This window comes from Falco punctatus (assembly GCF_963210335.1).
Source record: "Falco punctatus genome assembly, chromosome: 1".
Classification (NCBI taxonomy): Eukaryota; Metazoa; Chordata; class Aves; order Falconiformes; family Falconidae; genus Falco; species Falco punctatus.
The window spans coordinates 4,855,948-4,868,545 of NC_137580.1; the positions used below are offsets into that span (position 1 = coordinate 4,855,948).

At 39.4% G+C, this 12,598-nt stretch overlaps 1 protein-coding gene across 1 annotated transcript in view; it reads right to left on the minus strand.

Moving 5' to 3' along the window:
- Positions 1–12,598, minus strand: part of SORBS2 (sorbin and SH3 domain containing 2) — a 58,435-nt gene that overhangs the window by 32,782 nt on the left and 13,055 nt on the right. The window contains exons 6-7 of the mRNA XM_080373816.1: positions 7,351–7,434; positions 5,139–5,195 (exon numbers count right to left, since the gene is read on the minus strand). Coding sequence (XP_080229942.1) covers positions 5,139–5,195; positions 7,351–7,434 — 141 coding nt within the window. The remainder of the gene's footprint in view (positions 1–5,138; positions 5,196–7,350; positions 7,435–12,598) is intronic.

A 12,598-nucleotide genomic window follows, 5' to 3' on the forward strand; every position in this document is an offset into this window, starting at 1 on the left:
TTTGATTTGTGGACAAGTATTCAAGTATTTCTTCTGTGTTACTACTTATTACTACTATTATTCTCACTGTTAAATACTGTTATGTTCATAAGCTCCAGTCTGGATCTGAAAAACATGCTGTATAAACACGACGGCAGGATCCCTCCTCAAGTGAGATTCCAAATCTGAGGTGATTTATAAAGAAAATGCTCTCTGCAAAAACCAGTAACATCAACCCGACCCCTAGAAACGGCAGAACGAGGTCCCCAATACTTCTCTCAAGTCAATCTTGGCTTAACTCGTACAACACTGTGGCAGAACTGGCTCTAACATGCGTTTCTGTTAGATTAAGCGTTATGAATATGTGCTGTATCTTGTCAGTAGTGTTTGTGCACAGCTCTTGTTCCTCTTGATTTCAACAGAAATTTCAAAGGCAACAGATTTTGAAAGCAACAAATTTTGACAACAACATTCGGTTGTAAGACTGGCAAACAGGGTTATGGCAATTCTGTTGTTTCACCCAGAGACAGCACAGGAATTGGCCTGTAATTGAAAGAATTTAGCTTCTGGCCTATTTCAAGGCCATTTTAGGGGGAATCTTAAAGTAAGCACATATCTAGGAAAAAAGGAAATGCAAAGTTTTGGTTATAACTGCTCTGTTTCCTTCCAATTTATTTTGCAATGAAATAGGCTACTGGACTAAATCATGAAACCACGAAAATTGTTCCACATCACTGTTCTAGTCACTTGTGCGTTTAAACTTGCTGGTCTGCATCAGTTCAGAATAGAAGTAACGCAAGAGTTGGGGAATACCTGTAACTAAGAGTCACAAGCTCTAGAAGCAATGCGTCTTTGCAAGATTTTAAAGTATCTTTTTTACTATTGTCACCCCTTTAGAGGCAAAGCTGAGGCAGTTTCTCTGCTGCTGCTGCTGCTGCAATTCTTACCTGATGGATACTGTTAAATTGTTCCTGTCAGAGCTCAATTAGCCCCAAACTTCTGAAACTGCTTCCAAACAACAAATGTGATTCTACTGTAATGCACTACGTTGTTCTGTATGATAACGATCTCGTTTTATAATAGAATGGGAAACCAAAAGAATAGGTTTGCTCTTTTTCTCATTCATATCCTTCCACTGCTGCACTGTATCCTGGATTTTCAGGTTGTAGAAATTGATCCTCAGCTTCTGGCGACATACAACTCTGCTTCAGTGACTTCTGCTACGGTCAAAAGAGGGGAGGCTAGAAATAAAAGCTCCAAAAATTGCTTCACTGCAATGCTAAAAAAAAGGGCTACTTGTCATGCTGTCATTTTCAGTTCATCCAGCACAACCTCCAGACACATGAGAGGAGACATGATCTCTCCTCTATTCATCTGCATCTCATTTACAGTAGAGAATGACATGCATGCAACCCACAGTGTGGGCACGACAACAGGAAAGAGAAAGTGGCATTAAATAAGTATCAATGGGAATACGCCCACCTGCTAGGCATTACTATTGTGTTCGCTCTTTGTAAATTAGCATGTCCTCAAGCCACACATCCGCAGTTTCCAGCTTGTGTATGACAGACCTTCACACAATCTGGGAATTAAGCTGTTACCCAGAGGAGCAAGGTGAGGTCGTGGGATGTAGCCTCTGTTCTCAAGGAACAGAGAAGCGTGCATCAAGTGATGTCAGGAGGATGGCTGCCTCAGTGGGGCATGTGTGCCGTAGCAATAACCCTTCAGAAGAAAACTACCAACATTACTGATCATGTACCCAGCTTCTCCCAGTGTTAGGTGTCCCAACCAGTGGAGGTTCACCTCACTCATACAGTGATGTATCCCTTTCACAGGTGGCTTTCGGTGCAGTGGTGCTCCACATACGCTTTTTTCCATGATGGGAGAGAATATGAGACTGTGGAATACAATCAAGTCTTATCACAGCACCGGATTTTCGTTTGCCACATTCACTAAAACCAACTTATTTTTCTGCAAACTAATGTGAAGTTATTTCTTACAAGTTTCATTTTCCTAGTAAAACATTGTCGTGGTGGAACCACCTGGCTGAAACCAGGACAAACAGAGATTTCAAGGTTTGTGTTTTTTGGGGTTTTTTTGACCTCACCTGTCACTGCATTGTTCTTAGGTGATAAACGAACCATGCATGATGCTTTAAAATACAAACTGATTTGAGGATTTGAATGTAAAGAACAGAAACAGGTAATTGTTGACCAAAGTATTTTAGGTACAGTAACCTAGATCATGAACTCGGTGCGCTTAAACATTAGAAGGTGAAACAAAACCAATCCATCTGCTCTAGGAAAGGAGTAAAGAGTCAAACTGCCTTTCCACAGGCAGATGAAATAAAAGCCTGTGTTTCGAAGCCAGGTGGTTATGGAGGTCTGATGATGATCATCAGACATTCTCAGACAGGCAATAAACCTGCTATTGGCACTCAGGAAATGATCCCTATTTTATTTCTCAACATTTGGAATGCGTATGGGGCTCATGATGAGTGCATTACCATTTACCTGTTCTGTCCAAACAAATTACCATTGTATTTGTCTTTAAAAATATATTCTGAATAACCTATTATTCCTGAGTCTTTACTCTTCACCCAGTTCCTAGTTTGAAGTTTTTCTCTACATCCTCTGAAAAAAGGAAATTGCTTTATGACAATTCTGCCACCACTATCCAACTTCAATGCTTTTACAATAAATACCTACTATTATGAGTTCTGCCTGCAACACAACCACAGAAACCCACAGCGGAGCTGCTCACACCAACAGCAGCGTAACCATGGTTCTCCTCACATTTCTATGCACCACGGAAACAAAAACCTCAGCTCTGTGCACTTCCCTGCGCTACCCACAAAACACACACTGAGCCTGCTCTGGTAAATGTCAAGAGTCTCATTTCAAAAGTGGCCACAACTATCAACCTCATCTTCGTTGACCAGTTACCCCCACAGCCCAGTACCAGCAGAGGAAGTGTGGGCTCACTGGTGATCCCTGTTAGAACTGCTGCACGAGGCAATACAAACATTGCTGATTAATTGTCATCGGGGGGTTTCTCACGCAGGTGCCAACCCCTTCCATTAGAGCCTGGACCAAGACCATCTGCTACACGCTACTGGCCAAACAGTCACAAGGCAGTGATTCCTTTCCACCTGGAACGGCTCCAGGGCTATACAGACCAGGATGTAAATCCCCAGGGCACTGTAGGTTCCCACTGCCTCCTATGGATGGCGATGGGTAAATCACACAACTGAAACCAAACCGGAGAGAACTTCTTTATCCACTGGGTTCCCCAAGCCAGACATAGTGTGTTAGTGATTAGCCTAAGACAGCAAGAAGTATGTGTCGTGCCAAAATCGACTGCTTGGTTACTGCATGGCTTTTGATTTCTGTCCTTTAAGATACTCTTATCACCTTGAACGTAACTTGCCCTTTTGCCCTTTCTTTGATGCCGCCTTTAAAGTTTTTTCTGTGTGAAAGATACTGCATGTTGCACATTCTATAATACTAATTTTTATCACAGACATACATTATTATATGCAGGCTATGTGGAGTTTATACCCTCTACCCACAGGTAGAGCCACACAGATATGACATACAGGGGAAAGCAAACAGTGGCTGGGGTTGGTTTTTACTGCCAAGAGTGGGTACCACTGGCTGTAGTTGTCCTGTCACCTCTTGGGCATTTACTGACCCACGATCCCTCCAAGCCACTTCCAGCAGCCCAACAGAACACATCTCCCCCACTCCCCAATCTCCAAAGCTAATTAGGCATCTTCCAGAATATTCAACACTGCCCTATATGGATAAAGGCTGCCTGACAAAAATAATTAAATATTGGAGACAACCACCCCAAATACAAATACCCCAAACCTACCAAATACAGACTTTCTTAAATACTTTGATTTGGTTCTACTCAAAAAAACCAGAGATACATTTACAATTAAGCCAATATTCTCGCCTTTTTCATGCATCAAGGCTTTAATGGTGACTGAAAATGAAGTTAGGAAAAGTAGACAAAAGTTGTAAACAAACAAACAGGCTTGTTTGCACGATGGTTCTAATACATCAACAAATTCTTTTGAATACCCCCGCCCCCCCGAGTATTAAATTTACTTAGACTGTGAATATGATTTATTATATTCAAAGATTTTTAAAGTCTAAAAATAAATGTCTTTGTAAATTAAACCAAGAAAAAACCCCAGTTTTACTTAACAGTCATTTTGCCGAGAGCTATTGAACACAGTAAGATTTCAAGTAATCATGCTAGTATTAAATTGTCTTCCTCAATAGAGTACTACCAAGCATTAGTGAAGGCCTAGAAACTTATTGTCTCAGAGAACTGGGCCCAAATTTCACAATCATGAGGTTTTCCCAGACTTACAGAGCTCAAACCTAAAGCAGAATAACTTGCAAACAGTCAACAATTCAAGGCCACAATTTTCACTTAATTTTTGGAGACTACGGAAGATGAAAGTGAATCATGAATATGAATGAAGTAAAGCTGTCGTTACAGGAATCACTGACTTTTGCCCTAATGCTCTAAAAATGGGGAGGGAGGGGAGAAGGAATGAAAGCCTGGATCTCTCCCACTCAGAGCAGGGCAATGACAGCCCACTACCTGATCCTGATGCATTCTGTTCAGAGTAATGACAGTGACTGTCAATCCTGCAGTCATAAATTTGCAACAGGATTATTAATTGCTGTTTTACCTGATTAGCAACCTTAGTCATAAATACTTAATTGGTGAAATGATAGCTTAGCCAAAAGGCTTTCACTTGACACGAAGAATTTGCAGTCAACTGTTTTAATAAAAAATACTACTGTGCTGATGTATTAATTGTGCAATGCACCTGCCCAACTCTGAAGACGTGGGAATTTGTCAAAGAGTTAGAGAAATGGGCTGTGTGTAATTCTGAGTGTTAATCTCTGAGAAGTTTTGGGGATAAGGACTCACAGTTCCTAGGACAATAAGATCAACCTCCAAATGCACTAGTGATCTGGAAAGATATGAAGACAAAGATACAGTGATTGTGAATTAGAAACGTCTCATAGCTATCAGAATGAAACCACTAAATTTTAACAAACTTGAGACATAAATGGTGAGCACTCCAACCCTTCTTCCCAAGAGAATCATCTGAACAAGAATCATTCATTTACCTCATTGGAAACACCAGAAGAAGTGTCTCGAACATAGTCCAAAAGCTTTTTAGGTGGCTGCATCATAAAAGCAGAAGTGTAGAGATGAAATGGAGTAGAATCAATGGCAGCAAGGAATGAAACATGTGGAGAAGGTGACACAGTTAGAAACTAAATGTTGACAACGTCAGATACAAAGAGTGACACACATGGGTAGAATGGAAGGAAGAATGTGTTGCAATATTTTTTCAATTATAAGCATCTTAATAAAATGTTAGTAACTTTAGGTGGTAAAATTTACAACCGGAATGGCTGAATCAATACTAGCAGTTTTTAATACTGAGACAGAAGACTGTAAAGCACCACAGTTATGTTCTGCTGGGGAAATCTCAACATATTTTCTCTTACAGAAAATACTATTCTCACGTTATCATTATCAGTAAAGTATTGTTGACACACAGTTCATCAGAAGAATATATCTGGACTGTTTCTGCCCACCTAGAAGGAGGAATGACAAAACAGCTTGAATGGCTAGATAAAAGGACATAAAAGGTAATCAGTGAAAACATGATATATTATAGACCACCGGACAACAAATGAAACCCAAATATATTTGAAAAAAATTTTTTTCAGGTGGTATCCAATGAGTTATATTTTGAAATATTATGATTAAAAAAGTAAAGTTAAAAACAAACAAACAAAAAGGTATGTGGTTTGCTTTCTTTTCTGCTCTGACATAGCAGCTGGCAGTTCTGACCCTGGCCTATGGCTGCTACCCCAAGGGCCTAAGGCACCGGGCTCCCACACCGCCCTCCAGGGCCCTGCCCCAAGTTCCTCGGGCTCCTCGTGTAGCCCAGCACGTCGGTAATTAGCGTGCTGAGGGGTGTCAGTAATTAGCATGCTGAGGGGGGCCTCCAGAGAACCGCTAACTAACAGGGAAATGCAAGAATGGGAATGTTTTCAATCCTAATCCTCTCAAGCTCAAATGCCATGCCTATTTGGGATTTCCTTCTCCGGGGCAAGGACTTTTGTTTTTCCCCCCTCGAGCTCCGCAGGATCCTGGGAAGCTATGAGAATATTTTACCAGACCGAGGGAATGCTTGGGTTTACCCCCCTCCTTTTTCTGAGGGGATCTGAACTCCCATCCGGAAAGTACTCTAACCGCCGTGTTAGGCATTCCTCCAGGAGGAAGGCATTCGCTATCCTCTTCCCTAAGGATGTCAGAGGGTACGGGAAGGAATTTGAGCTCCATGTAGCCGCAGAGGGTGTGTGCAAAAGCAAGAGCAGGTGCATCTCCAACCTAGTCATTAAGGCACACACTGTGCAGGGAGGAAGCTAAACCTAGTCCTCAGTCTTGCTTCAAGGACAATGTCGCTGTTTTATCCTTGTATAACACAAACGAACAGCTTTTGGTGCTCACATTTAATTAAGCCGGTGGTATTTTGCAGAAGTATTGCAAGTGCCTAGGCAACTAAAGGTGACAAACTGAGATATCGCCAACATTCAGGTGCTTCAACCACATGGAGCTTTCCAAGTTTATAATTTTAAATGTAAATGCTTGCAGTAGGACTAAGGTAGCATCTGTTTGCCTGAGTCCTTTTTTTGGACCTGCCGGTTTGTGAAAATGGGAGCAGAACTGAAGCCTGTCTGTTCAGGCAGGTGTCCAGCTTGAAAATAAGCAAACCCATATCTCTATGTTCAGGTACAAAATACATATTCTGCATGTATGCATATAAGAGAGGGAAAACAGGAAAAAAATATCACTATTTACTGCCATAAGAGATTTGTATATGGCTGCATGCATTTAAATGTAGACACATTCCTCCAAGTAAAATATGTGATTTGTAACTTAGCATCCCTAATGCAAACTGACATGTTTTTCTGCTCTGAAAGATTGTTCAAAAATAATCCAGCCAAACGCAAAAGACTTAGGGAGACTAGCAAACATGCCTGTTTAACATCCAATTTGTGTGGTTCTTAAATATTTGCACACTACTATGTGTCTAATATGTAGTCTGTATTAAAGCTATTAAAGCCACGACTCTGGCAAGTTAAAGGCCACTTGAAAAAAACCCAATTATATGTGTGAGATCACTTTATTGACCTTTTTTAAAAAAAATCATATTAGCTTTACTGGCATGTATTTGCTGAATTTGGTAATTTGTAAATTCCTCATTATAAAAAATAAATAAATATCCTAATGTTTAAATATTAATATTCTGTCCTCACTTACCGGATGTCCAAACTCCAGTTCTGAAAAGAATTTATACCAGGGTTCGTTTTCTAAATCTATGTCATCTGGGTTTATGCGATCAGTCTGGAGCAGTTGTGAAGGAAAAGGGAAGGAAAAGGCACACACTGAGCCAAGTGCTAGAAATGCCATGTCACTTCAACAACACACACACACACACACGAACACAAAACAAGTATGGGGAAAGGAATGGAGTAAAATCAAAGAATGAAGATGGTATTTAAGACAGAATATTCTTGTCCAAGAGCTGTCACTGACCGGTAGCTTTAATACTTTTCTTTTTGTTGCTGTTCTTCCCAATGACTGGAAGATGTTAAACATTTTAGAATTACTCTTTTAAAGCTATGAGGGCTCTTAGACCATTTCTGTAAACATCACTCTATTACATAAGTACATTTAATGCTAATACTAAAGATTCCTTTTTAAGAAGATGGTTTAAATGATTGTAATCTTCAGCATAGGCAAGAAAGTGCCCACCTGATCAGCAATAAAGACATTACTTTATCAGTACTGCTTTTAGTCATTCCTTGTCTTCTCACAAAGCATGTTAATTCTGGATCTTGCTGTCTTGAAGCAAGCGCTGAGCAGAGATAAGAGATGCATCATGCAGGCATAACTATATCAAAAAGCCACTTCAGCATATGCAATGGAACTGGTATATTTTAAATCCTATGGTCAAACAATAGGGAACAAAAAATGATACATTCCATAATATTTGTTTTAGCAGTATTTTGTAATGCTTTATCTCCCACTTGATGTAATGAAGCATTTTTTTCCACAGTGAAATACATTGTTTTCATCTGAGAATTCTCACAGCAAAGGGATAAAGTAGCAATTGAAGATAGCATTAAGAAAATTCTTCAATGAACAGAAAAATAATTGACAGATTTATTCAAGTAGCATGAAAACATGACAGCGCAAAACAGTAGAGCTCCCAGTGGGATAGCTAACCAACCATAAACTGGGCTGCATTAATTATTTTCTAAATAGCTCCAGTTCCTTTGTACAGTCTGATGTAAGCTGTCACGCAGCACAGAATTACAGTGAACTGTTGGCTTAAAGATCTCTGAAACAGAGAAAGCCTCTTGTTAAAGATATTTCTGAATGTAAAATTTGGTCTGCCACAGCTGTAGTTCTCAGAGCATAGACAGTAATTATGGTGTGACCTAGAAAGCAATCCTCAAAGACGACGACAGGGTCCTGCATAAAGAATGATACTGGTGATTAAGTATGTAACACCTTTTCCTCCTGAGTCGAGCCGTCACCAATACACCAGAGCAATCGCATCCAGCTATTCCTGTCTTCTGCAAGAGATAACACCATGCTCTTGACCATTTCAGGTGATTATAAACATCTTACGGCACTTTTCTTGCTGCTTTTGATGTTACTTTACTGGAACAGACTGCCAACTTTGCTCTACTGAAAGGTTAACAACCCTTTTGAACCACCTCGCTGCTCAAATATGCATGAGCTGTTCACGAAATATCTGGACTCCAACTGTGTGTTCGAGATTTATCTTCACAATGTGAAGATAAATTACACTTCCCTTTCAATAAGGGAAGTATTAATCCTGTGAACAGAGTGGGAAGTGAATGTCAGTGGCGAACAACTCGCTGTGCTCCATGGCAGGGTTAGAAAGTAAAGCTGCTCTGGAGTTTTGCCCTCGTATTTCCACCATCCACAGCCCTAACTCAGCACTACTACTGGCAACTGTTTCAACTCAGCTATACATACCAAAGCCTTCAGTAGAAAAACACCACTGAAATTAGCTCCATGAACTGACCAAAAAAGATTTGGGATCTTAGTAGAGCCTACAGCTGATTTAAGAAAAAACATCTGGTTCTGTTCTACCAAGAGATGGAGGCATGAGGGCAAAAACGACAGATTCACAATGCCGAAGATAACTTCATTCTGTATCAGCTTGATTCCCATTACAGAGAATGACTGGCATATTCACGAGTTTTTTTGTTTACCTGAACAAAATTTCCACAATTTAGATCTGGATAATCTGAAAGACAAGACTAAACAATTGCGTTTTCACTATTTCTCCAAACTAAGTTACATTATGTTGAAGTATTTATAGCACATTTTCACAGTTGTATTATACCAATGACTTAATTTTCACAGAAATAGCTACAATTGGGTGCGTCCACATTAAACAAACAAAATAAATGAATAACTCCCTTGAAATGGATCCATGGTGTTGCAACTGTGGAGCTGTTGGCACTACAAATCCAGGCGTACTGACAGTACCTGCTTGGGCAGTGAGCATCAGCCTTGTCAGCCTCAAGGCCCCCCAGATGGCAGCAGCCCCCCCACACACACTGACAGACCTGTGTCCCTTCTTGCAGGGCACCAGAACACACCATCAGAGCAGCTGCGCTTCCACCCAGCTCGTCAAGGAGATAAAAATGAGAACGGGAGCTGGCTCCCATTTTATTTTCAAATATCCTTGCAATTAGCAGAAAGCTTAACCCCCCTGCGCTTCTGCTTGTAAAGAAAATGCTCGAAACAGTGCATTTTTATGTAGTTTCTAAGTTTCTGCTTTCTCCTCGTGTGGCAGAGTGCCAATAAAATGAGAACAGGAGAAAGCACGTAAAGCTCTAACTCCATGCACACAAGTCCCACTTCTACTTACAGCTTGAACCGCAGAGGGCAGCAAACTGAAAGAAACTGAGCACTGCTGCCCGGCCGTTCTGGAGATGCCTCTGCATCCCCGGGCTACCAGATCACCACACAGGCAACTGATTCCACTTGGCTTTCAGATCTGATTTTCCTGATGGACGTTTTTCTACTATCTCCCCCTCTAAGAGACTTCAAAGGACCAAATAATTTTGACTTAAAAAAAAAATTGAACTTGGCTCAGTCTCACACAGTATCTCCCAAACTGCTTGAACAGAAGGTAAAAGCACCTAATTCCCTTTTTTTGATTTGTTAGTCAAACCATTTAGTCATGCTCCTACACTCTATCCTTCACCTAGTCATTTAGTAACATTAGTAGTATATTTCCAAGTAATGCGAAAGACCAGTAAGTAACTTCACTCTTTCTGCCATTTGCATCAGATGGTCAACACGGCGCTGCATCGACATACTCGACTACGAAACAGCATTGTCGTTTTAAAAAACTACTTCTATAGAGTTGCAAGCAGCTTTGCTCGTGCTTGATTTGATACACACAAGTAGACATTCACAGGCAATAATCAAAAGTGTGTACTTAAACTGGTGAGTTAAATGGTTCTTACACGAACTGCATGGTCAAATTGGTATTTTGCATTTGCAAGTTCAGACACCATAATGAAGCCCCTTTGGAACAACGTACTGACAAGTCTGTTGTAAATTTGGCTTTGGCATTTTATTAGCTCTGAAGAGTTTGCCTTATCTTCTCCTTTTTTCTTTTTGCCTACTTTTAAACAGCTGTTGTAGCTCCAAGTCCACTACCAGATTGACTTCGTCTCTCTGTATCTATGAGAAGACGTATTTTTTAATGTCATATCAAAACATACCTATATGTAGAATTTCTGATTTCTTTTTAAAACACACAGACAGTATTTTTTAGTTGACAAAGTGTTACTCAAGTAACTCAGCCAACACTGAGCAGAATATTCTGATAACCAGCCTGAGATGTCAAAGGCAACTGAACCTGCATATTCTAAAGAAAATCACAATTCTCCACTACAGTAAGAAAACCAAAAACCTCAAACCCAACAGACATACATCATGGTGCAAGCTCAGTCCATTTCTGGTATTTGACAAAATAATAATTTTTTTTCATTTATTCTGATCATTAAATCCTCTTGCATACAAACTCAGTAGAGCATTTGTATACTGATGATAGATAAAAACATCTAGAACTAAACTTTAACCTGACAAGTTTTATCTGACTAGCACATGTGCACATTCATGCTTAGACTAAAACACCTAATGAAAATAAAATATTGCTTGTACCAATTTTACAGTCTTTCTTTACAGCAAACTAAGATTTTTCCTAACTTGCTTCACTGCAGAAATAGAAAAATGTATATGCATGAACAAATTACTTCACACATATTAGGTTGAAAGTAGCAAAGAATAAAAATCTAACTTCATATTCATACAAGTAAAATTAAATTATTACAGTACAATTTATTTTACACCGAAAGTAAACATCCATTTTAGGAAACAAATTCATGTTCCAGATGATATTAGAGAAAAAGAGCCTTTTATTGAATTACAGACATCGGAGATGGGAACATACATCAGAACAACTTATGTACCACCTGATCAAGTGCTGTGTTATTGAAGAAATGGTAATGTTTTATGGGCTTATAGAAACAAGAAAAAAAGGAACTGCCGCATCGTTGCTTGGAAGACTATTCAACAGCTTAATGTCACTTTACTTTTAGTTGTAATCTCAAAGGCCCAATCCCAAGCCCCTCCTTTCTGTTACGTTTTACACTCTTACAAGTTCAAATTACAAGCAAAAAACCATTAATCTCCTGTTTCGTGACAGAAGACTGCTATGTGATACTGCAGCTTGAAATCACACTCATCTTCCTACATCCCTAACAAAGATAATCATCTATCCCTAACCAATCTTTCCATTTAATGTTTATTGTGAAGAATTTTTTTTAAAGTTTTAAAGTGTACTTCTTATATTCTTTTGACTTACTGAACCAGGATCTGCTGAATAGTATTTCCCACTAAATGTTAGTTTCACACTGAATCTCATTTTATTATATTCTCCCCATGTTTACAATCTCCACATTAATCACAACCGGTTCCAATGTAGTACCTACATCAATAACGGGAATGTTTCTTTCTAACCTCATCTGCCCTGTTTATTATCATATACGGTAGCTGTAAAAATTCTTTCCCCCCCCCCCCGATCATTTTTCCATCAAAAATGCAATCCTGTAGACATGGGAATGATGAGACTTCAGAAAAAAAATTAAGATTTGGAGTGTTGGAGAAATCCCCTTTGACTTTTTTGGTTTTGGCAAACTAATAAAGTAAGAATTTCTAGTTCAGATGCTATAAATGTCCATCTTTTACAATATTAATGAATCATATTTATTTTCCATATTTTGATTAGTATTTTCTTCCAGTACCATGAGAACAATTTTTCAGACATTAAAAACCAAATCTTTAGAGATTATCAAGATGAAAGAGATAACTTATGAAATACTGACACAGCTGAAAATTTAGCGTTCTCATCTGAATTTGGAACTTACGCATTCTTTTCAGATGTTTG